A 26,707-nucleotide genomic window follows, 5' to 3' on the forward strand; every position below is an offset into this window, starting at 1 on the left:
GCACTTTGCATTTGTCGTAATTAAACTTCATCCTGCCGTTATTAAACTCCAATTTGTCTAGATCATTTTGAATCATGACCCTATCCTCCAAAGCTGTTGCATCCCCTCCCAGCTTAGTATCATCTGCAAACTTAATAAGCATACTCTCTATGACGATATCTACATTGTTGATGAAGATATTGAACAGAACCGGTCCCAAAACAGACCCCTGTGGAACCCCACTTGTTATATCTTTCTAGTGGGATTGTGAACCGTTAATAACTACCCTCTGAGAACGGTTATCCAGCCAGTTATGCACCCACCTTATAGTAGCCCCATCTAAGTTGTATTTGCCTTGTTTATTGATAAGAATATAATGTGAGATCATATCAAATGCCTTACTGAAGTCTAGGTATACCATGTCCACTGCTTTTCCCTTATCCACAAGACTCTTATCCTAGCAAAGAAAGCTATCAGATTAGTTTGACATGATTTGTTTTTTACAGATTGATGCAGGCTGTTCCCTATCACCTTATTATCTTCAAAATGTTTGCAAATTATTTCCTTAATAACTTGCTCCATTATCTCTCCTGGCACAGAAGTTAAGCTGATTGGCCTGTAGTTTCCTGGATTGTTCTTATTTCCCTTTTTATAGATGGGCACTATATTTGCCCTTTTCCAGTCTTCTGGAATCTCTCCTGTCTTCCATGGTTTTCCAAAGATGATAGCTAAAGACTCAGATACCTCCTCTATCAGCTCCTTGAGTATTCTAGGATGCATTTCATCAGGCCCTGGTGACCTGCAGACATCTAACTTTTCTAAGTAATTTTTAACTTGATCTTTTTTAATTTTATCTTCTAAACCTACCCTTTTACCCCTAGCATTCACTACGTTAGGCATTCCTTCATCAGACTTCTCGGTGAAGACCGAAACAAAGAAGTCATTAAGTATCTCTGCCATTTCCAAGTTTCCTGTTACGTTATGTTAGCCTCTGGCTACATCTACACTGGCATGATTTTGCGCAAGAACTCTTTTCTTGTGCAAAAACTCTTCCAGAAGAGAGCATCTACACTGGCATGTGCCTTTGCACAAGAGATGTGCTTTTGCGCAAGAGCATCCATGCCAGTGTAGATGGTCTCTTGTGCAAGAAAGCTCTGATGACCATTTTAACCATAGGGCTTTCTTGCGCAAGAAATTCATGTTGCCTGTCTACACTGGCCTCTTGCGCAAGAACAGTTGCGCAAGAGGGCTTATTCCTGAGCAGGAGCATCATAGTTCTTGCGCAAGAAGCACTGATTTCATATATTAGAACGTCAGTGTTCTTGCACAAGAACTCGCGGCCAGTGTAGATAGGCAGCAAGTTTTTGTGCAAAAGCAGTTGCTTTTGCACAAGATCGCATCAATGTAGACACAGCCTCTGAGTTCCAGATCTTCCCTAAATAGTCCATTAGGAGGGTGGCTTCCCTTACAGCCGTGGTCCCCAACCCGGTGCCCGCGGGCGCCATGGCGCCCGCTGGGCTCTTTACATGGGCCCGCGGAGCAATCTGGGCTGGCAGGTGCCAGCCCCAGGCGCATGGCTGGTCCCGGCCCGGGGGCGCCGTGCGTGCCCTTGCCGGCTCCGGCGCCGGCCTTGCCCCCCCCCCCACCGGGGGCACCGCGCGTGCCCTTGCCGCTCCGGCGCCAACCTTGGCCCCGCCCCCGGGGGTGCCGCGCATGCCCTGGCCCCAGCCTTGGCCCTGCGGCGCTTACGGGGGGAGCGCCAGCCCCGGGCGCGCGGCGCTTACGGGGGGGGGGGCCCCGGGTGCACGGCGCTTGCCGGGGGGGCGCCTTCCCCGGGCGCGTGGCTATGGGGGGGGCCCCGGCCCCGGGCGCATGGCTATGGGGGGAGCCCCGCCCCCGGGCATGCGGCTGGGGGGGGCCGCCCCGGGCGGGCAAGTGTCCCCGCCCCCTGGCGCCCGGCGGGCGAACGGCTACGCCCCCTGGCACCTGCCAACCTGAAAAGGTTGGGGACCACTGCCTTACAGGGAAGAAAGCAGCCTTCCATCCAGGAGAAAACTTTTTTCATTGCTGCAGCTTGTCTCCAAACTCTCCTCACACTCTCAACAGAAAAGGGGGTTGCTAAAGGTCATAGGCAATCCGTAATTGGACTCAAGTGTCTCTAGTTGACCTAATGTAATCACATTTCAGCTCATGGGGAAATGGGTCTTCATCATTCTAGGGCTAATATAGCTGCCCTCCACCAACAATCCTAAATGTGGCCCTACAAAGTCGCAGGGCCTCTTGTCAACCTCCTTCTAATACTGGTCAAGATGATCATCTATAATACCAGGGAGAGGATGGTGTTGGTGGTGTCTCCTGCGATGGTGAAGCCTATTTCCAATCCCACCTCCAGGAAGAGTTCCTATGGGTGGTGTCCACGGGCTCCCTTCACACCTTCCAGGAGCAGTAGGTGCTGTCTGGGGTTCTCTACTTGGTGTCCCCTTCCAGTTCTCTCCTTTTGACCTTCAGACCTGCCCTTGTTTCATTTTTTGTTGTCTCCACTCATCATTTGCATTCTCAGGCTCAGTGGATCCTCCTCTCCTTCAGCTGTGAACGGGCTTACGCCCATCTACCTTCCTGGAATTCAACAGGACCCACTTTCTGGTTGCTCCTGCTCTTTGTCACGGGTACAAAGAGGAGAGATGAATTCAGTGCTTTAACTGCTATTCTCTTAACTCCCGTTTTTCAGTCTTGTGAGGTAATCAGACACTGGATGTCAACAGAGCTCTGGTCAACAATAAAGCCAGCCTAACCTGGATTGTGGAGAGTCCTCACGTGGGCCTACAAATGGAGCAGGCATCACTGGTCTCTTGGATTTCTGGACACCAGTGTTGGGTGAAGGCCTCTCCCCACTGAGGCGATCATGTAATGAGCTTTCTCTGTTGAGGTTAGCTTCAGAATACGGGCAGCCAACTAACCTGTGTTGAAAACAAACATTCTACTTCAGCCTTTATTATATCATCATCTAGCCCTGCCAGGTCCCCCCTGCCCAAATCAGGGATGCATACACCAACAAGCCCAGGAGAGTGCAGCCATTTGGGAGATTAAAGCAAGGGAAGGCATGTTGGCCCAAGAGCCCCGAGGGGCAGACAGTCTGGTTAGCACCTGCATGCCAGACGTGCAACTGGAAGTATGGGAGCGCTAGGGGCATGGAAGAGGGAAGGAGGACCTGTCAAGGAGGCTCTGCTCTGAGATGCACAGATGATTTTAACGAGTTGGCCCCAATGTAAAAGAGCAGAGTCTGGCCCAGAGCAGAGGTCAGCGATGGACAATTAGACAAAAGTAGACTTTTGAATATGGATTCGACTAAGGCTGCAAGGGGCACAGGGTCAGGAAAGGGTGTTTCAGTCATAGAATAGCACAAAACCAGGCACCAGATATCTTGTGGGAGGAGAGTAAGGGAACATCGAAATGAGCTGATCTCATATGCAAAGTGAAATTGCAGTGTCCAAAGTGCAAAAGAGTACATTTCCTAAGAAGAAAAACAAGGGGGGAAACTACAGCATAAACTCTCCTTATGGTGTATGTCTACTTTATTGCTCTGTTGGGAGCAGTTTCACAAATATTAATCTATTATTAGCCCATTTTTAGAGATAGAGAAACTAATACATCGAGTGCCAGTGATGAAGCCAACATTAGAAACCAAGGTCCCGTGATTTCCAGTACTGGGCTTTAGCTACAAGAAAACACTGGCTCCTTAATAATAGCTATTCTCCATTAGTCTCCTTGCGTGTGCAGAAATTCATAGGAAATTAAAACACTATGTTTTGCACCTCTATTGCCCATTCTATCTGAGCGTTTTAGAGCACTTTACAGGGCATAAAAACTAGATATTAGTATAGACAATAAGTATCTAATCCTGTCAATCCTTAAGATCCCGTTTTACATCAGGAGAAAATTAAGACAGCCAAAAATGTGACTACTCCACGCTCCCTGAGGAAGTCAGTAGCAGAATAAAATACTTTAACAACTACACCATGCTCCCTCTCCCCTAAATCGTGATTGCCTTGTTGTGTGTTGTTTTTAGGCATGTATTTTTAAGAAAAGGAACAACACTAATGGCAGTGGGTGATAGAAATCTAAGGGTATGTCTACACAGCAGCGCTATTTCAGAATAACTGACATTACTCTGAAATAACATACTGCGTGTCGACACTACAAGCCTTTATTTAGAAATAATGTTGAGCTGAAGGACTTCTTACTCCAACTCCTGGTAACCCTCATTTCACAAGGAGTAAGGGAAGTTGAAGGAAGACTGTTCTTCCTTCGACTTCCTGTTGTGTAGACAGCACCAAAAGCCAAGTTAAGCTATTTCGACTTAAGTTACACAATTGAAGTTGAAGTTACACAATTCAACTTTAGCCCTGCTGTGTAGACGTACCCTTAGTGAATTAATAATGGATACTTGTTACACTAAGGCCATATCTACACTATCAAGTTTTGTCACCAAAAGCTGCCTTTTGGAAACAAAATAGTGAAAGCGTACATACTGCAATGCAACTTTTGTCATGAAAAAATGTCTGGTTTCAGTGACAAAAAACCTCCATCCCTATAAGAGACTTTTTTCTTATTCCTTCCCCTTATTGTGGGCAGAGAGCCAGTGTAGACACTGCTGTTTGTTTTGTCCATGGAACGGGCTTCCGCCAGTATCCCAAAATGTATGTCCTGATTGTTCCACTCGGTTGTTTTGAGCTCTGCTGCCCTTGGGGCATGCGTCCTTTCCCTTTCAAAGCTCCAGGAAGTGTCTGACAGCTGAGTGAGCTGTTCCTTTTGGGGAACAAAGAGCAAATCACTGGACTGCTCCTATTCTGCCCTACACTAGCAAGGCACACGGCAGCAAGCAGACTGTGTCGCAAAGGACAGGAGAGGGCAGAGAGACTGCTGTGCTGTTTTGACACTCCTCAGCATGGAGAGTTCACAGCTACTCACGATGCCATCCCTGGCAGGTGAGGAGACTGAACCAAGATGGGCACAAAACACGGTACTGTAGGATATATACCTACAGTCTTCCTTCGACTTCCCTTATTCCTCATGAAATGAGGGTTACCATGAGTTGGAGCAAGAAGTCCTTCAGCTCAACATTATTTCTAAATAAAGACTTGTAGTGTCGACACGCAGTATGTTATTTCAGAGTAATGTCAGTTATTCTGAAATAGCGCTGCTGTGTAGACGTACCCTTAGATTTCTAGCATCCACTGCCCTTAGTGTTGTTCCTTTTCTTAAAATAACATGTCTGAAAACAACAAACAACAAGGCAATATCGATTTAGGGGAGAAGAAGCACAATGTAGTTGTTAAAGTATTTTGTTCTGCTACTGCTCGCACTGTCAATGATGTGATCTGTTGACAGAGGCAGAAACCCTCTGGCGATTTTTGTTTTGTCAGCTTTTGGATATTGACATAAGCTTTGTCGACAAAACTTGGTAGTGTAGACAAGGCCTCAAATACAATCTTTTTGTCAATACTACTGCAAACAGAACTGATAGTCAAGCAGTCCATTTAGACACAAGAGGGAGCTGCAACCAAAGACATGACAGTATCTACAGAGTAACAAGACCAATACAGTGCATGGGGACATAGTTGTACTGTTACCATGAACAATAAGATTCAGGCTGCTAAAACCCTCATTTTGAGGTATGAAAACTATTCCTCACAGCCTATGGTGCACGTACGTGTAATGTGTTCCGTATCGGTATCCTCTGACATGACCAATACCCTGGCAGCCGGGGGTAGGGCACCCCTGCCCTGCTACTCCCATCATATCAGCAGCACCTAGCAATGAAAATAGTTCAATAATATATTTTTTGCATTTAAAGATTAGTCAGGAGAAGAAAAATTAACATAGCAGCATGACATCATCCCCTCACCTAGCGGGAGCTGTAGGGCATGTCCAGTTTTTGCACACCAGCCCACAGGGTGAAGGTCAGGGCTGTCTGCGTCGACCCAGAAATCATAACTATGATCCCAACCATCAAAATGTATCTAAAAGAGAAACCAAACAAGTACACACCAGATCAGCAGCGAGGGAGAGAATTAAGGTTAAGACTCAGCTTTCATTTTAGCCTCTCTTCCTACTCTATTTTAATTTGCTCAATTTTTCACAAAAAGTTCCTTTTCAGTAACAACTTTCCATGCTGTATGCTACTCAATCCTCCCTCTGACCTGGTCAACCTAACTACAGTTTTTCTGAGCTCTCCATCTGTATTTACAAAGAACAAAGATTCTGCTGACACAGTCAAATTTCAGGGCTCTCAGCAAAGCATAGACCATGTGGCTTTTTAGTCATATCTTATCTTTGGGCTTAATATTTGCTAACTCAGTTGCTTATTTAATTGGTTTGCATTCTAGGAATCCAACAGCGTTATGGAAGTAGTACTGTTTTTGCACTGAATAATTAGAACTTTTTGTTTGCAGCATTGGTGTAGCCATGTTCATCTCAGAGACGAGAGGCATTAGCTAATATCTTTTACTGTGCCAACTTATGTTGGTGAAAGAGATGAGCTTTCAAATGAAACAGCTGTTCTTCAGCTCTGGGAAGGGTAATCAGAGAGCTTGTCTGCACTTACAGCACTGCAGTGGCATAGCTGTACCAGTGGAGCTGTGCAGCAGTAGAGCATAGTGAAGATGCTACCTACATGGACAGGAGGTGTAGGTGTAGGTACTCCATCTCCTTCAGAGGCAGTAGTTATGTTAACAAGAGAAGCCCTCCCCTCAGCATAGCGCTGTCTACACTGGGAATTAGTATAAATACAGATGTGGAAAATCCATACCCTCGAGTGACCTAGTTATCTCTCTCTGTATATACAGATTTAGAGAGGGTGTTTGTCAGTCTGTCTGTGATTGTCCAGGAGTCTATGAGTCCATTTGTGCAAGAACTCCTCCTAAACTGTAAGAGTTTGGACCATCAAATTCAGCAGGCAGCTTCCTCTTATCCTTACTTAAAGCAAGGTCAAGGTTTGGTTGTACCAGGAAAATGGGATGTGCCTGGAATTCAATTGTTTTTCATAACATGGAAAGGGAGGGGTCTGACAGGAGAGACAGTCATGCTCTGCAATGACCACAGGGGGTAGGAAGTGCAGGGGACAGTTATACTGCACAGAGGGGCACCAGGAGAGAGACCAGCTGGGGATGGGACTCTCCTTCGTGTCAGCCATCAGCCCAGGTAAGTGGGTCCCTGTCCTCAAACTCCTTCCTCGGCCCCAGCCCTCAGCTGCAGCACTGGACAGGGGAGGAGGTGGAGCCCTGCCAGCCTGCAGCCCTGCCTCCCTGAGGGGCTGCTGGGCAGGGGGCTGGGCATCCCCCACCCACAAGGGTCCACCAGCCGTGAGGGGGGTGGACAGTGCAGTTCCCACTCTCCACCCCGGGAGGAGCCGCTGCGGGAGCAGCACCACCCTTGACACCACAGGTGGTCCCAGTAAGACCGCTTGATCTCCCATCCCCTGCCCTGAGCCCCTAACTCCTGCACTACCCACACTCGCAGCTCCCTGCCCTGGAGGACCAGAGCAACATTGGGTAAATCTTCTAGTAGCAACATAAATTGGTAGTGTAGAGAGTGTCCCAGCTACTAACTAGCTGGGACAGATTGTTTAGCACAAGTGTTTAACACATACTGTAAGAGACTATTCAAGGTGAAGCGGCCAGTTAAAACCTCTCCAGTTACGGGGGGAAGCGAGTTACAGACTTTTGGAATCTAGGAATCCTAGTTTTCAAAAAACCTAGGAAACTTAGTGTTCTCTCCTCCCCCTCCTCAAAATTTCGGAGAAGAAACCACAAGAATCTATGATTTTCCATGATTAAAATGAAGTGCTGTACTTTAGTTTCCCTACACACAATATATGTAGCATCAGTTGAACACAGTATTTTATTGATATATTTATAGTTTTTAGACTGACAGCCCAAGCCCCACCACCCAGGATTAACAGCTCAAGCCCTGCCCAGTCTCCTGATTATCCAAATTTGTTATTATCAAGTCTGGCTCTGGTCCTGATTTGACCCGATAACAGGGATTTTCACTGTATGTGGTTTTATTTTTTCACAAAATGTGAAAACTAAAGATTCTCTGTAAAAACACAAATTCAATAGTTTTCCATAGCAAATGGGTTCCTAGCATCACTAGTAAGATGCCAAAATCTTGCATCTTTATAAGATCACAATTTTTAGCTTTGAAGAAAGTCACAAATTTAAGCTCCCAGACTCATCTTCTGAAGGTGTTGTACAAGTTTCCTTTGAGGACTGATCATCCTAGCAGTGAATCTGTGTCTGCAGGTTTCACATCCATTTTACTTAAGGATCTAGTGCCACTCTGAGTTAAGAGAACTGGTCTGTGGGGATTCTGGCTTCTGGTGAAGTTGGGGAGCTGTTTGAAGGCCAGAAAGGGGATTCAGGAAAGATTTCTTTCAGCATATGGTCCCCATTAAGCATGGGTTGTAATTCTCTTTCATAAAAAGGGCTAGGGAAGTTAAACCAATTAACTGGTTACATGATAACTCTTGACCGGTTTTAATGTAGGAGTCTGTCATCCGGCCTCACTATGGCCATGGGATCCCACCATGGACATGAGGTCCTGCTTCCCAGCCCACCAGCACCTCTGTGGCCAGAGCTGCTCCAGCCTGGCATGGCAGGCCACTACTGGAATTCACCAGCAAAGAGGATGCTTAGCAGTTAATGGTAGAACATCCCTAGAATGGGCCACCCAAATACCACAGGCACCTGCTTCAAGACCAAAAATAAAACTCCCTCAGACTGGACATTTCTAGTTGTTACCTACCCACTCACTTTGGAACAATGTATCACCAAATAATTACAACCAATACTTGATGAGGACAATACTGAAAGAAATCTTTCCACTTCTGGCCTTCAGACAACCACCCACCTTGCGAGATCTCTCCCAGACCAGCACACACCAACTCAAAGCAGCCCCAGGCCCTGCCAGAACAGGTGCAAAACTGCAGATATAACTCCACTACTACAGCGATTAACATCCTAAACAACACACCTTTCACAATCCATGGGTCCTTCACCTGCCTGTCACAACCTGTGGGGTACTTCATCCACCACATTAAATGCTCCAGTAACGATTATGTAGATGAAACCACACAATGGCTAGTCTGTCTAATGAACTCATCCAGGATATGGATCACAAGACAAGAACATCACATCATACTTTCCACTAAGTGATCATTCTATATCTGACCTAACAGTCCTCTGCGCAACACTTTCAAAGGACAATTCTGGGAGCTTAAATTCATAACTTTGCTAGAGACTAAAAATCATGAACTGAATAAAGTCACTGGATTTATGGGTTATTACAGCAATCACAGTAACAGCCCCACCAATAGCCCCCCATCCAGTTGCCTCCCCACTTTTTACATTCCCCCTATGACTGCGGGGCTATGTTAACAGGCCACTTCACCTTGAATTGTCCTTTGAAATGTGTGCTATCAAGGCTATCTTTACCCTACGTATGGCACCTGAAAATTTGGGGAATCACTGGGTTTTAATGTCCACCTGTTTGCCTCTTCCTGTCCCTGTTCTGTTGCACTGCTTCCCCCAGAGACAATCTAGTTAACTTAAAAGTGACATAGCCGGCCAGACCTATTAGTGGACACTGAACCTGTGAAAGAGCCATTCCCCTGGTAATGCAGCCATGCAACATGCATTTGCCAACCCCAAATATATACTAGTGGTTTCTGAATTTTCTGTGTGAGGGTATGTCTACACTAGCTCATTAATTTGAGCTAGGTAGGCAAATCAAGCAACTGGAGTTGCAAATGAAGCCCGGGATTTAAATATCCCGGGCTTTATTTGCATGTTCCCGGCCGGCCGCCATTTTTAAATCCCCCTTAGTTCGAACGAACTGCCCGCGGCAGTTTAAAGTTAATCCGCACTAAGTCTTTAGTTCGGATTAACTGTTACATCAGGCATAGAGGCATTAGTTTAACAGTACTGCATTCTAAGGATACCTCCAAAGGATGGCCCTGTGTGTTAAAATAGGCTACATAAACTGTTCACTCTGTATGTAGCTGTGGGTATGTCTACACTACCCCGCTAGTTCGAACTAGCGGGGTAATGTATGCATACCGCACTTGCTAATGAAGCCCGGGATTTGAATTTCCCGGGCTTCATTAGCATAAGCGGGGAGCCGCCATTTTTAAATCCCCGCTGCTTCGAACCCCGTGTAGCGCGGCTACACGGGGCTCGAACTAGGTAGTTCGGACTAGGGTCCTATTCCGAACTACCGTTACTCCTCGTGAAACGAGGTGTACCGGTAGTTCGGAATAGGCACCCTAGTCCGAACTACCTAGTTCGAGCCCCGTGTAGCCGCGCTACACGGGGTTCGAAGCAGCGGGGATTTAAAAATGGCGGCTCCCCGCTTATGCTAATGAAGCCCGGGAAATTCAAATCCCGGGCTTCATTAGCAAGTGCGGTATGCATACATTACCCTCCTAGTTCGAACTAGGAGGGTAGTGTAGACATACCCTGTGATACTCTGTGTACATTTCTCAGACCTGAGGAAGAGCTATGTTGTTTCTCTCACCAACAGCAGTTGGTCCAATGAAAGATGATGTTAGCTCCTGCTTGTTTGGTGGTCTAGAGCAGTGGTGCACAACCTCTTTTCCACTGAGACCCCCCCACAGCTGGGCCCGGCTGTTGACAGCTGCGCAGCGCTCAGATCTGGGCAGCCGGGGGCTGGGCTTGGCCATTGGTGGCTGCATGGTGCGGTGACCCCCCAGGAAGACAACCGTGACCCCGTTGGGGGTTGCGACCTACAGGTTATGCACCACTGGTCTAGAGGGTGAGAGTTGCTGTTCATACCATTTATTCCAGCACTGCAAATGGTAAAACTTGACTCTCAGTGAGCTCAGGGGTGAGATCGAGAATCGAATGGGCCAGGGACAGAACTACATGTCAATATGCAAACACATTGCTGAGGGAGTTCACATAGCTACTGCCCCATTTAGTCCGACTGGCAAAACAGCAATAAACCAAAATCAAAAGGCAAATTAAAATGCAATTATGTGCCAATGATGTTACTGAGTCGAGCTGCTCACTACATAAACCTGGGCTTATCTAGACTATGGCTTTCCCCTTTCAATTCACTGTTAAGGTGAGCACAGAAGTTGCCAATGAACTTCTCATTAACAATACATCTGTGCTCCATTCATCATTCACATAAAATTAGATTCAACTAATAGCTGACAATACTGAGCACTTTCAACACACCTCATGTGGGACAAACAAGCAAAACATCATTTCTAGACTGGACAGGTTGTTTTCCAGATCTGTTATTTGCAAGGTGTTCCTGCTTGTTGTCATTTTCACAACAAAGGAGCAGCCAATCTCCAGAAATTCTGTATCTCAAAACATCTGGTTTCCTTGGCATAAGGGCACTGTACTTTCCTTGAAGGCCATACCTTGATACGATGGTCATCTTTCTCAGCTATTGTTGCCACTCTTATTAACATGGGATTTCTCTTGTCCACAGCTTCTAGCTTTGTGTTAACCTGGAAACCATGGGCTGGACGCTACAAGAGAAGATTGCAAATGGAATTGTGAAAAGTTCATCATTTTAAGTCACATATATTTTCTGGATAAATAGGTAAGTTCCTCCATATACCACAAACAATTAGATACCACAAACTTTGGGCCCCACTCCTGCAAACCACTGACTGCTGTTGAGAACAAAATCAGGATTTTCTAATGGGGTTATGCTGGCACTTTGCTAGCAGTTAAGGGCTGCAAATGGAACCACGCAGAGGAGCTTTTCACACACCAGCCTAGTGGCAGATTTTATTTCCTCCTTAAAAGTTAAAACACAATTAGATTTCTCAGGATAATCTTGACACCATAGCTTTAAAGACACAGGGCTATCAACCTCTTCATGCAGAACTCCTATTGGGAGTTCTAAGACACTATCCATCTGCAGGTATGTTAGAAAGACATTGGACAGCTACCTACTACAATAATAGTGACTGAAAGACACCATCATCTGACAGCTCTCTTCCATAATTTATGTGATGTGATTTGGCAAGTCTCATTTCAGTCACCTGTGGACATGTGCTCACATCACATAAACCCCTGTCAAACCTGTCAACAAAAACGGTCCTAGCGTTGGAAGTCTCAGCATAGGCCATTAATTTAATGGCACATAAACCCTGCTATCATTTCATCCTAGATATAGTCCCTCCACCAATGGGTTCACGTACACTGCATGTCACATGGAGGAGGATGGCCCTGCTGTTACCAGTGCCTTTCCTTTTCTGCAGATAAACAGAGAAAGCAAGTATCTCAGGCTGTCAATCTGGCACCTTTTACTGGCAAGAAAATCATTTAACATTTGAAGACTTCTGGGTAATAGATCCTGCTTGGCTTCAAGATGTAACAATCTCTAGTTAACCCTTTAGATACTACATAAAATCACATCATCTCTCCATGACAACTGGAGGCAGGCCGTCTTTGCTCTGACCTTGGCCTTAGAACAGTAGTTTCCAATGCTGAAATGTATTACATGTAAGAAATATGTAAAAGTGCTATTCAATTCAAACCATTTGCAGCAGAGCTGGGACATTTAGTGATTTCCTGGAAGAACACTCTATTCCCTTTCAAACTATTTAACAAGAAAATAACAGCCAGAAAAAAACATGGACATAATACAGTCTTCCAAGGGAGAGTCAGATTGTTTGACACAGAAGGTCCTGGAATGAAAATTCACAGGTAAAACAGAATTTTCCCTTTCTCTGTCCCCTCCACATCAGATAGTCTTCACAGCAGGATGTAGCAGCAAATCATCCTTAAGGTGGAACGATTCAGCTTCTCTTGTAGAATTGAAGATAAACTTACGGGCTACTAGTGTATGCTGTCCTGTAAACCAGTCTTCTACTAATCACTGCACCAGCAAGGCTGAGGATTTTGACTCTACAAGATCTGAGAAAGTGTTTGAGAATGACAGCCCTTCTTAGATGTGTGTGATCTCTCTACCCACAAAAATTATTGCTCTTTTCACAGCGTGCATAGTAACAAGAGAAGCTGTACCTGAGGCTTTGAATGTCTCTGCTATATTAAAAACATCTAGTCCTGTGGCAGCTTAGAGACTAACAAAAATATCATGAGTTTTTGTGGGCAAAACCCACTCCCCAGATGAGTTTGAGTGGAGTAAAAAGGAGGACACTATACAATTCCTCGCAGCTTCTGTTCACATCTAACTTAGGCATTTCTACTTCCTTAGAATGTTTGAATTCAACCAGAAGGGCAACATACCACTTCCTATTCTACGAGGTAACTTTGGGGATACAGAGCTGGTTAGTTTGCTGACATACCATGGTTGATAAGAGTGTGTAACTGTGCTTTCACTGACAGTAATCTCCTAAACCTCCTGGACCGGGAGGGAGCAAACAATGTCTCAAAGAATGCCATTTTCCAAACCACTTCTCTTTTTCCTTCCTGCACTCCCCATTCCTCTTCACTTGATGCGTGTATGTTTTTGCCTGTTTCATTACTGTTACCTTCCTTCTAACCTCCTCCTTATGTCTGTGTTTTATTGCTTGGTTTTGTATTGTCTCCTCTTGCAGCCTTGACAAGTTGTAACAGCATAATTCTATTGGAGATCCCATAAAGCATGAAGTATTTGAAACATATACAAGCTGTAGGTCATTTACCTTATTACACTTTTCATTGTCCGGTTCTTTATAGAAATCAATACAAAATTAATCACACACACAAAAATGAATTCATCAAGAGATGCTAGTACTGGAGATGGACCAAGATCTTTATATACTCATTTACTGCAATTGCTGGCTGGAATCAAAGCCAGAATTCTTCCAGGTCTCCACAAATGAGCACTATAGCCCAGGAGTGGAATTAGAGATTTTATCTCAGCAGATATGCACCTAATGTTGGACAAATCAGACACTTTCTTCTCCCATTTTGTTGGGGTGTGTAAGGATTAAACAAGGGGTCTTGGTAGTTGCGACCATGGCAATGGGGCATGGCACAGGCAGACTCTGCTTCTATTGATTTACAGACTTGTTTTGATTCCTCCTTCCCTGCTTGCTCAGGATAGAGGAGCATGCAGCTGTGCCTAAAATGTAACTTTTTAATGAATGGCCTGTGTGTTAACAATGCTCTCTTCCTTACTCCCTTATCCACTCTGAAATATACATTCAGGGTCACATCTCCTGTACCCCTTGGAAGTTGCTGATTCAAGGACTTTTGTGATGTGAAAACTGCCAACATCAACTTAAAAAGCTGTAAACAGTAAACAGGAGCGAGTATAATTATATTCAACACATGGTTATGATTACGCATTATATGGGTGTTCATACTACTAAATTAGGGCTTAAAGGGTGACGTAATTGATAAATGTAGTTACATACTAACTAAGATAAAAAGGTGTATGTGGGGTTAATTTGTTGCTCAGCTGCATCCCAGGTAGGTGGGATCCAAGAAGGAATTAGTATCAGCAAAAAAGGTGCCTTGTTACCCCATTCCCCTTTGGGTCAGCCTGTTCTTTTCTAACACATCTCTCTTCTGAAATAAAGGCTGTGGAGGACAATAACTTAAATGCTAGAGTTTGATGAGGGCTGTAACTGGCCCTTCCACTTGTTTGCTCAAAGCCATGCCTCTGAAGGCTTTTGGCAATGGCTGCTGGACCCTGCATAACATGACAAGAAAGTCACTGGAGAAGGGTGGACATATATTCCTTTCACTTGAAGGGAGAACATTGGCATTTGTGAATACCTGTGTAAGTTACAATTCTACACTGAGATACTTCTATTGCAGCAGAAGCTGGGGTGTATCTCTGGGTGACTCTCCTTGATTAGATCTCTAGGAGGATTCTTTTTGTATTCTGAAATGTTGGCAAGACAATGATATAATTATGCATTTCAGTATTTCCACCTGTAATGCTGATCTCCTTACAGACTTATTGAGAGAAATGAGATCTGAAGCAGGCTGCAGACCATTGTTTCTCTTTGAATCACAAAGATTCTTGCCCCCTTTCCAAACTACCAGCATTTGCTGATGCTGGTGGAGGGTCTTTTGATAGTGTTTTATTTTAATTTATTTTGTGGAAAGGATGAGCTTGTATTCGGGACAATGACTTCTACTGAACAACCTTCCTTGATTGCCTCAAACATCCATTTTCTGAGGTGGCTCACTCCCTGATGAGAACCCACCTTGAAGCACCCTCATAGGGAGTTTTTTTCCTCTTGTTTCATTTTCTAACAACACAAGCAGTTAGTCAAGTTTAATTCTGAAAAGCTATTCGGAAGTCTGGGGCACCTCATTTATGGCCCTAGCTTTATAGATTTCTCTTCTTAGGAGGCTCTAGAGGGGAGATTCTCTTGCTGGAGAGTCAAAGACTTTGTGCTATCCCATTAAGACAGGGACAAGGAACCTAAAGCCTGGGGGCCAGATGCATTCTCCGATTTGCCTGCATCAGGCCCCCAAGACTTGTGGCTCTCCCTCAGCATTGGGGAGCCCATGCTGACACTCCAGCTCCCCCGCCATCCCCGCGTGGAGCTGGAGCACACAAAATCTGGTGTGCAAGGGGAATGTGTGGAATGTCTTTCTCCTTCTCAGTGGGTGAGGGGTTTTTGTTTTTGTTTCTCACTTGTGTGCGCCTCCCGTCTGATTTTTCTGAGGGTCAGCAGTCCCTGACCTTAAAAAAGTTCCCCACCCCTGCATTAAGAGCTGATTGTGAGCAATGTCCTTCAGTTTCATCTAGACCCAACCGCTTTGGAGTGAGGGGCAGAGTGCATTAGCAAGGAGAGAGAAAGGACAGTATGTAGGCATGCATCCTGCATGTTTCCTGAAGGAAAACTACTAGTAGCTACTCCCTCCTGTGGGATCCCTGAGACTGGCAGGGCAGAGGAGGCAGGTCCATCTCCCATGGAAGGGGATCACTTCACCTGCTCACTCAGCCTGGAGCCAGCAGCAGTGACCGCACGGAATAAGGAGTGAGCTGGACCCACTGGAGATAGGCTCACTGGCATCAGAAAGGTTGTAGCCAATGACACCTTTCATGGCAGCTGGACACCTGCAGGCAGAACAGCTTTTGGAGAGTGTGGAATCTTTGCTGCCTTCTCAATCATTTCAGCCTGGACCTTGCTTACAGGCTAGCTGGGAGCAGGGCTTTGCTCCTCTGGCACTTCCCATTCCCCTGATACTCAGGAGACTCCAGCGAATGTTTTCACCTTGCAAACCATGAGACTAGAGTTCCCATGGTTAGATAAGAGGTGTGACAGGAGAGGGCTTTGGAAAACACCTCAAAGCTACCTACTGATTTCATGGAAATGGTTCTAGCCTGCTCTCAGTGAAGGGAGCTTTCATAAGGCCTGCTTGACAGTCTTGGCATGGACCTCTCCCAGTCACTGGCTGAGAGCTTCTCCTTGGTCCCAAGAACCACCAGAAGAGAGTGCCAGGGGATTGCTGTCTGTACCTGCTATTTCCATGGGTTAAGGAAGTTGCTGCTCTTCCTACTCACCTCACAAAGCCAAACGGTTTTTTTAGCAGTTCTGGGAAAAAAATCCCAAAGCCAAAGAAGAAACAGAGACATCCAGTTAAAAATATTTCAGAAATTGCGCAAAAGCTGATTTATTTGGAGTTGGTCCTATTTGAGCAGGACATTGGGCTAGATGACCTCCTGAGGTCTCTTCCAACCCTAATCTTCTATGAGTTTGACGACAAATTCCTTTCCAAAGGGAGCCCTGGAATTTACCATGTCGAGGGTTTGGAGACAGAATACTGGAGAGTTCCTCCTGAGGGGCCATCCAAAACCCAGGCTCAGAGCAAAGATCTGGTCTGCCTAAGGTGTGTGGAGATGGGCAATGCCCACTGTGAAGACTGCCTGGCATAGGTGAGACTGAGAATGGTACAATCTATAGTAATAGTCTGATCCAGTAACATAAAAGAACTTGACAAACCAATTTAAATGCTCTTGCTGGGGCTGCCTGGGAACTGGTTTCTTCCAAATATTTCTCCCAAGAGAAGCTTTTGGAATCCTTGTATTCTGGAAAAGATGAAGGACTATCTTAACAGTTAAACTATATATATATATATATATATATATATAAAACAAAAAACAAAACAAAAAAAACACCAGTCAACTACAAAACAACCACCACAAAAGAACAATCATGTAATATGTAGCTATTCTGTGAATTTAGCACTCTGAAAAGATGGCAGATTGACATCACTGCAGAATTAAGCTACTTGTTTATTCATGCAGAAAATTTACAGTACAGGCAGTTGTAATGCAAGCTTCCAGGGCACACACAGTGAGCCTCAACCAAAGTTGAAGAAATGAGGGTAGTTCATTTCTTTATTCCTCCATCAATTCTTAAACTCTGGAGTAACCGGCCAAATAGCCATGGGTTTTTGTGACGTGAAATGAGATCGCCAAATTAATTTCCTATATTGAAAGCGTCTGAACAGCTGTCAGCTGGCAAAGACTGTCCATCACTTTGTACCTATCCATAGGCTGGGTGCAAATTAGTACCTTGGTGGTAAAAGGCTTCATCTCCAATTAACTTCCTGAGATTACGGTAAACAAATTTCCTGCATTTCAATACCGGTAGGGTATGCTCTCCTTGGCAGCACACTGCAAACAACATTTTTAAAAACTGTTCTACATCTTTTATTCTATCCCTATTTATCACCATCTTAGTAGCTTGACTTTGTGAGTCTCTGTGTTGTTCCGATTGGACAACCATGCATATCACAAAACCACGCTACTGGCAAATTGAGGACTCCCTTGTTAACAATCTCAGCAGAGAAGTCAAGAACTGAACAGAGACTAGCTTTCCATTGTGGAGGAAGCTCATACTGCCGCCAATGCTGCTAAACCTGTTAAGCAAATAAAGAACTTCATGCTACAGGGCTGTCAATCCAGTCATGATTTTTTTTTACAAGAATACCTGCGAAAGCCTGAAAATACCACTGATTTCCCTCCCAATTTTATCCTTCCCGTTTGTTAATACCTCAGTTTCAATGCAGAAAAAACAAAGAGGGCTCCAACTATTCTTTCTACTTCTTTTTCTAGCAACTCCACAGCCATGCCTTTGAGGGCATGCGACTGATCCTCTTTCATCCATCTTTTCTTCAAGAAAATACAGCATCTGCCTCAAAAGCCCTCCCCCCAAAACTTCAATTCCAAATGACCAAGCTCTACCTCAGTGGCTTGAAAGTACAATACAAATTAAATAGAGATGCTCATCAGTGTGCATTAATAATAATCCTGTTCAGCCAATAAAAGAAAGAGATTGAACAGAACTCGTAACTTGCACAATTATAATTACATAGGATATTGAGCCTGCAGGTCTTCTGACTGAAGCAAGAAACACAATCCTGCTTTTAACATACCAGGTGGTGTTGTCAGTAGGGTTCCAGTTTCTTGGCAATAACCAACAGGACGAATATATGGGCTGCTAGCATCACACCTGGATCAAAAGGAAAGAATTGGCTCCAGTCAACTTTAATGTGAGAAGAAACACAGCAGATCAAATCCCACCTGATGTTTCTTTGCTGGGGCAGCAGATGCTTTTAGCGAGTGTGATCATGATGTACAGCACAAGTGCTTCCTGGTTGGAATTCATAAAAGCTACATTTTCAAGAACTGACATTCTAGTTGCCCCAGCGAGACAGGTGAATACCAAAGAGCTATAGTATGTGTTGGTGTGACTATGGCATATTTTCTAAGCATTATTCTTTGAAAACTGAGCCCACTGAATTAGCCTGGGCACTGATTTTCAAAACTAAAGCACAAAATGTAAAAGCACATACCATAAAAAGCCTATGCAAGAAATAAAAGCTATGACAGGGGAGCGGGATGGTTTGAAGACTACAGTTCACAACAGTGTACATATTTCATTAATTGAACCTAAAGCCACGTGGAATTTGTCTGGCTTCTGTTTCAGTTACAAATTCAAAACTTGGTCCAAATACTTGAAACTGTTGAGAGAACAGAGCCCAAATACTGAGGAAGTCCCTTTCCTCCCAAGATTTCTGGGGAAGGGATTAACAGTCTCATGCAAAACCAAGCAAAACAACGCAACTTCAGCCAAATTTTGCTTTGAAGGTATTTTTGTTGGTATTCTTTTTTCAAATCTAGCACTCAAAATGAAATGCGGAGCAAATGATAACCCTTGCAGATTAAGACAATAATGGAACCAGCTCTAAAGGCCTATAGACTGAAACTGCAGAGTGGGTACTTGTGAGGAGAACTAAAGACCATTTAGCACACTACAAACAAATACAGGCAGTCCCCGGGTTACGTACAAGATAGGGACTGTAGGTTTGTTCTTAAGTTGAATTTGTATGTAAGTTGGAACTGGTACATATTGTAGGGGAAACTCTAGCCAAACATTTCTCCAGAGCTCAGTTTTATTCTCCCACACCTCACTTCCCTCAGTCCTTTATTCTCAAGCTGAGGTGTCTGCTGAGAAAAGCCGCTCTGCGTCTCCCTAGTCTGCTGGGGGAAGGGGACGCTAGCTTCGCGTCTCCCTGGTCTGCTGGGGGGAAGCAGCTAGTGCGGGGTTGCCTCACCCCGTTTGTAAGTAGGGATCTGATGTAAGTCGGATCCATGTAACCCGGGGACTGCCTGTATTCAAAATGTTCTCATGATTAGTTGAGACCAGGACTCAGAAGACCCTTACATGGACTGTGGCATGAAATACTCACCATCCTCGCCCCTCCCAAAAAAAGCATCCTGAGATGCTCAGATGAAAAGTGTAATAAAATAACAGACCATAATTTTAAAAAAAAATGAGTAAGACGGTAATCTAAATCCATTGATTTCAAGGGAAAGACTTCCATTGACTTCAATATGATCACAGAGGGCACTGAGACACAGATTTCGATCCAAGGAGGTGACAACTGCAAGCCAGAAACCTTTAAGAGGATGTTCTTTGAAGGACCATGAAAGGGGAAACACATGTGCAGTTACCTCAAAACTGTGACAAGGCCACTTATTGATGAACCCAAAAATTGATTTAGGAGCCCCTCAAATTTAAAAATCTTAGCAGCGAAGAATGGGAGATGATGAATCTCAGTATCTGCAGATACAGTTTGGAAATAGTATTCTTTACCAATAGTCATAATTCTCATTCCAGTTGTCAAAATGAATTAGCAGCCGGTTATCCAACATATCAGTGATGGTTGCCACGCACATCAAAGATGGATTCTTTTTGTCCACTGCCTCTAGTTTCATTCCGACCCGAAAACCAGATGGTGTGACAGGCTAAGGAATACCACAGAGGGAAAAGGTATGTCAAGTTCATTTAAATTACTGTTCCAAACTTACTTGGTTCAAGTTATTTAAACAAAATACTGTAGTAGTAAAAAACAATATCATGTTATAACTACTTGCTGGTCAGAATACCTGTCAGGAGAGTTAACGCCCAGATTTTCATGCATTCTGGCAACAATGCCTATGATATCTAAGCAAGGCTTGGTGCAATCTGAATACTGCTTATGTTCCATTACACCTGAGCCAGGCTATTCTGAGACAGAGGTACAGTGTTAAATTTAGATTAATTAACTAATCAAATAGTCAATGGGATTTCCATTAACTATTTGATTAGTCTATAAGGGTGTCTCTGCAGAAGCCTGGTGCTCCCTGCGGCGCCTGAGGCTTTGAAATGTACAAGAGCCCTGGTGGGGCTCTTGAATATTTCAAAAGGAAGACCAGCAAGGAGTGCAGGGAGTACCCTGCTGGTGCTCTTGTACATTTCAAAAGCAGAATTGCAGCAGAAGTGGCACAAGTGGAGACTGCTTCAGTCCCCGCTCGCACTGTTTCCCACTGTGCCTCTACCTCCCCTGCCCCCCATGGAGACAGTGCTGGGGAGAACTGGCTTGGGGGAGAAGAAGGGGGAAGCGACTAGTTGCATCCCTAGTCAACTATCTGATATGCTTACATCCCTAGTACAGAAGGCCCTGCTGGTGATGAGTTCTGGATAGGTAATAGCATTGCCATATTAATAGAGGAGGTGAAGTCAGATGTGGTTTGTTGTGAGAGTCTCCAGGGTACACAAGTGAGTCAGTCCAAAAAGCAGAGCCAGAATTACATGTGTAGTCCCCTTACTAAAGGTGCCTCTGCTTATTTTCTGGGAAGATCCTGTGTGCTGCAATCTAGCCCCAGAGACTACAATTCCCATGAGCCCTTGAGGAAACCAGGAAGGAAGGGGTTTTTTTTGTTTGGGGGCTGGGTCTCTCCATGTGTGTGGAGAGAGACTCTCAGCCGTCGGTGGACTCTTCCCTTTGTTTTTGGAAAAAAGGAGCCAGGCAACTGGGGAGGAGTTTTATCCATTCCAGGAGCTGTTAGGTTGCAGCTACAGACTTGGATTCAGAGCCTTTGGGACTGGAATCTAGCTGGCTGCTTCTGATTGCCCTTTAGCTGTACCTGTGGCTAGAAGTACTACTCTGCACCCATCACACTGAAGGAGACTAGAATCATCCACTCCAGCTGCAAAATCTTCAAGCGCGCCCACCAAGCAAGTGTTTGGTACTGTGAGTCCTGAGGAGGGCATACTCTGGAGTGTGACAAACGGTGGCAGTGCAAATGCCAGATAGATACGTTCCTATTATTTCTGTGTATTTTGATAGTGTTATTCACTGTTAATCTGTTAAACTCTGTTTCTTTAAGTTGTTAAGTAAAGGCTGTTCATTCTAATGTAATCTATTAGATGTATATGATTTGTAGTTGTTCTGGAGTTAGATCCAGATTATTGTTGGAATAATTTTATTCCTGGAGGCTCCCAAGGCACACCATTAAGTGTGTACAGGGCCAGCCACGTGGCTGTACTGCCACTATATGTTCTTTATGAGCAAGGGACAGCAGCAAGGGGGTGGACAGGGTTTTCCCCAACTAAACAACAGCAGCACTGGGGTACTCAGGATCTCCTTTTATGTTAAAACCATCAGACGCCCAGTCACATCTGTTAGTGTGATCTGGTCCCGAGTAATCTGAGGAGGAAAAAGGGGGTTACACGTGCTAAGGCCTAGGGATGTTAGATAGCAATTCATTGACTAGTCATGTAACTGCATCAAATTTTAGTGGTTACATGACTATTCAATAGTCCTCGGGAGTGGGGCCAGCAGCCAGTGTGCTCCCACCTCCACTCCCAGGGAGCCCCCTGCACTGTTGCCTCTGTATCAGGTGGCTCCACAGATCTGGTGCTCATGCGGAGCCGACTTAAAAGCTGGCTCCCTACGGGTACTGGCTTCCAACTCCTGGAGGCAGCAAGGGGAAGAGGAAGTGCATGTCATCTATAGGATTAACTAATAAGCCCAGGCTTATCAGTTAATCATGAATCTGATTATGTAAGGCCCTGATACTTCTAAAGCAAATTCTCTATCCTTCTGCAATATCACGGTAAGAATACTTTGCTTGGGCTGAATGAGAAATGGTGCTGTGCAAGGAACCAGGAGACTCCTTGACTAACTCAGGATGGGGGGAAATAATGGTGGCGAAGTCAGAAAAACAACAGAGATATAGGGAAACTGAAAAGTTTGTGTCTCTCACCAACAGAGGATGGACCAATAAAAGATATTATCTTGTTCACCTTGTCTCTCTAATATCCTGGGACCAACCCAGCTATAACAACACTACAAATAGAGATATGTATGGAGATGAACAGGAACTTGTGTGAGATTTTTAGAGTAAGGGGAAATATCACAAACATCTAGAAGCTAAGGCCCAAGCAAAACAGAGTATTACAATGTATTTAACTAATGCTAATGTAAATCAGCAGAAAAAAGACAAAGAAGGAGGGGCAATATATGGTCTCTGGCTGGGAAGTCAGTGAATGCTGGGAGGTTTGGGGATGGAGAAGTTATTCTGATTTTCCACCCTACTAAAAAATTGCTGAGGGAAACAGCTCCCATCTGACTCCACCAAGTTCTTCAGTTTTATAGCTTCTGTACTGTGTGTGTAAAAAGAACAGTGTTATTATATTCTGGCCAAAGTATTAGGCAGTGCTTACTTATTATTGGCCATATTTTAAACTACATTAAATCTGATGCCACCACTTACTGTGCTGAAGGTCTTGAAAAGGTTTTTCGGGGCTGCTTGAGCTTTGCAATTCTTCAAATACAAAGCCCAATTAAATTCCCCCTCCTTGTAACCTAGAAACAGAGATCAGAGATTGTTTTACAGTGTTCCTGCTATATTCAGATTGGTTTCTCAAAAATGGAAATAACCTAAAGAAAGATTTGAACTTTGCAAGATACCTGCCCTTGTACAATCTTCAAGGGTTATATGTTTCAGTTAACACATTGCTCCCTCTTGCACTGCACTGTCTAATCATTAATCTGAAACTTCAAATGTTTCTAGGAAAAGGAACTCAAGAGAGAAAGAATGAGCTCTGAGCAAAGATACTCATTTGCATGCTCACTTAATAGAGTTACTAATTATTTTGACTCACAATGCTAAGCACTGGAAATATCAGAAAAATTGGTTTGCTCTTATGGCATTAATGTCTTCTCACTTCAAATCATTCAATATGGGTATGACATGAAACAAAACATGGGCATGAAAGGCAGTTTGCAGCAACAAATATTGCTCCCTGTACATGTGTGTCTTATTTTTCCACATACCTTTTGGGGAGAGCAGCTTGTGACCTGTCTTTTCACACCAGCCAACAGGGTGGATATCTGGGGAGTCAGCATTAACCCAGAAGTCATAGTACTCAGAATAACCATCAAAATGTAATCGCATCCTATATCCCTGCACCTATAACCACAAGAGGTTGCATTACCTTCAAGGGACATTGACAGGTGGCATAAAAATATTATTTTAAAAAGTCATTAGCTCTCTTCCCTTTGAGCCTGTAAAACTAAAAGGAGCATTAAAAAACTAATTTACTTTTCAAATTTCAGGGTTACTTTTTCCATTTATGCTGTTTGCTTGCTTTTTCCATCACTCAGGGCTGGTATATACTACTGCCTAAGTCAAGGGTTCTCAAACATCATTGAGCTGTGATCCCCTTCTGACAACAAAAATTACTACACAACCCCAGGAAGGGAGACCGAAACCTGAGCCCACCCAAGCTCCACTGCCTCAAGTTGGGAGTGGCCAAAGCTGAAGCCCAAAGGCCTGTAACCTGAGGCCCACCATCCAGAGCTGAAGCTCTTAGGCTCTGGCCCTTGGTTACGAGGCTCGGGCATGTCTGGGGTCCTGACCCACAGTCTGAGAACTGCTGGCTAAAGTCGATCTAACTTATAACACTTGGGGGGGGGGTGAAAAACTCTTCTCCACCAAAAGCAACACAAGTTTTGCGCTGTCCACTCTGGCGTTATGTCAAGTGGGAGACAACACAGAGCCAACACATCTTCTGCTTGCCGAGGTGGAGTAACTATGGTGCTGGCAGCGTGCTCTCCCACCAGCATTGCGTGTCTTCATCAGACACATTATAATGTTGCAGCAGTGCCGATGCAGAGCTGCAGTGTAGACCTGCCCTCAGTTTGGACGATAGAAAATAAAACTTGACAGTTTCACTTTCTTATTCTCAGACCGTTACCCTACATTGTAATGTTTTGGGTTGCAAGGGAACTGTACAGGATACTATGAAAACATTGCTACCCGATGGTTAGGGTTTGGAACAGTTACCATATGACGAAAAATTAAAAAGACTGGGACTTTTCAGCTTAGAAAAGAGGAGACTAAGGAAGGATACAATAGAGGTCTATAAAATAGGGATGTCAGATAGCATGTAATTGAATAGTTGTGTAACCGCATCAAATTTTAGTGATTACACAACTATTCAATAGTCCCCAGAGGCAGGACGGCAGCCAGTGCGTTCTCAGTTCCACTGCTATTCCTCACTACTGCCTAAGCTTATTGTTTAATCGTGTAGCTGTGTACAGTTGACTTTCCTACTATAAAATCTTGACCGGCGTGGAAAAGTAAATAAGGGAAAGTTGTTTAATTGTTCCCATAACACAAGCACTAGGGATCACCAAATGAGACTAATAGGCAGCAGATTTAAAACAAACAAAAGGAAGAATTTCTTCACACAACGCACAGTCAACCTGTGGAATTCCTTGCCAGAGGATGTTGTGAAGTCCATGACTTTAATAGGGTTCAAAAAAGAACTAGATAAATTCATGGAGGATAGGTCCATTAGCCAAGGTGGCCAGGGATGGTGTCTCTAGCCTCTATTTGCCAGAAGCTGGGAATGGATGACAGGGGATGATGGATCACCCTTTCCTTTCCACAACCCTATTCGGCACCTGGTTCATACAGTTTCAAGAGCAGCAGGGTTTCTAACAATCTTCTTCGCCACTGATCTACCCCTATAGTCAGCTGTATCTGAGGTACTACACAGGAGACTTCCCCCTAATTGCTGCCTTCCTATGACAGGCTTTCCCCTTTGCAGTTCTCCCCCCCCCTCCTCAGGCAGGGTGAGTCTTGCAGGTGTGTCCATTGGTTTATTTTAATCGATTGTTATCATGTCCACTGTAAATAGTTCCCTGGGTGTTCCCCCTTATTTTAGCTAGTATAGACAATCTGTTTCCAACCTGCTGATCCATTTACCGCTCTAATCCTTTGTCCCAAGAAGTGAGGGACAAGAAAAATAGTCCCATGTCCAAATACTCTTGTCAAACCAGATCTACAGTCTGGTTAGTGCTGGCTGAGTCCAGAGAAGCTCATTAGCTATATAATCCCAAATTTAGATTCTCAACTATGTTGTTTCAGCTTTCAGCTCAAACTTCTCCCTACCCTTATCATTATCTGGTTTATTTTATTTTTTTAAACCAATCTAATACAATTTCTTTAACAACTCCTCCTCAGACTTCTGCTGCTGTTCCTAATGAAAAGGAAATAAAATTGAGTAAGAACAATTACCTCAGCAATGGTGAGGACACAAAATAAAGATGGGTGTGCAGGATCCAGTCCCTCTAACTTCATTCCAACTTTAAATCCATTCCTACTTTGTGGGAAGGATTGATACTGTGGGGAAATCAATGTTGGAGAAAAAAATTGTAAATTCACTTTTAGAGACACAACTTATTGCAAAATAGTCACCAGGAACACTATTCAATTTAGGAGAAACCATCAAAGCTAGAAATCACCTAGGTGCTACCCCTGCAAAAGTTTGAATTGTTTCCTATGACTGGATGCAGGTGCTCTCAGTTGTTCCCTGCCCTGTATTCCTTTTAAAATGAGAAGTGATGTCCAATGATCAATGATAGTTATATGGACCAAAAATCATCCTGTGTCATGAATATATCTGCAGGTATCATTCTAAACACTGTCAACATATCTGATTTTTAAAAGAATTAACCTGGAAGACTGTTTTAATTAACTATACGCAACAGCGAATCTTTTAAAAATGTGCCAATGCAAGTTTAATATGTACATAAAAGATCCCCCTTTATTGGACCTAACCCAGAAGGCCTGACACAGGACTTTTCTGAAATCCCATTAGGGATTTTGTCTGTGTCATCATTGGGTCCTACTACAGTCATTATCCCAACAGAGCACATTCATTCTTTAGAACTTTTCTACACAAACAGTTATTCAGGACTAGTTGCTTTGGAATAACTCCACATGTGGATGTTCACATTCTGGAATAAGAGTTCCTGGTTTAGCTTAATCCACTTTGGAAACAAGTATCCACACATATAATTATTAGTTTTTGCACTCTAAATTCACATCCAACCTCAATCCAAATTAATTTTCAATTGTAGAT

General features: G+C 44.1%; 1 protein-coding gene across 4 annotated transcripts in view; it reads right to left on the reverse strand.

Moving 5' to 3' along the window:
* LOC102461919 (lethal(3)malignant brain tumor-like protein 3) overlaps positions 1–26,707 on the reverse strand; it is a 75,947-nt gene that overhangs the window by 36,928 nt on the left and 12,312 nt on the right. For all 4 annotated transcript variants that reach the window (XM_089773486.1, XM_089773487.1, XM_089773488.1 and 1 more), the window contains 10 exons: positions 25,861–25,965; positions 23,610–23,745; positions 23,047–23,138; positions 20,102–20,253; positions 18,378–18,454; positions 16,940–17,025; positions 11,432–11,542; positions 5,885–5,999; positions 5,690–5,789; positions 2,772–2,936 (listed from right to left, as the gene is read on the reverse strand). In XM_089773486.1, coding sequence (XP_089629612.1) covers positions 2,772–2,936; positions 5,690–5,789; positions 5,885–5,999; positions 11,432–11,542; positions 16,940–17,025; positions 18,378–18,454; positions 20,102–20,253; positions 23,047–23,138; positions 23,610–23,745; positions 25,861–25,965 — 1,139 coding nt within the window. The remainder of the gene's footprint in view (positions 1–2,771; positions 2,937–5,689; positions 5,790–5,884; positions 6,000–11,431; positions 11,543–16,939; positions 17,026–18,377; positions 18,455–20,101; positions 20,254–23,046; positions 23,139–23,609; positions 23,746–25,860; positions 25,966–26,707) is intronic.

The sequence above is a fragment of the Pelodiscus sinensis genome, chromosome 26 (genome assembly GCF_052426305.1).
Source record: "Pelodiscus sinensis isolate ZL-2025 chromosome 26, ASM5242630v1, whole genome shotgun sequence".
Taxonomy (NCBI): Eukaryota; Metazoa; Chordata; order Testudines; family Trionychidae; genus Pelodiscus; species Pelodiscus sinensis.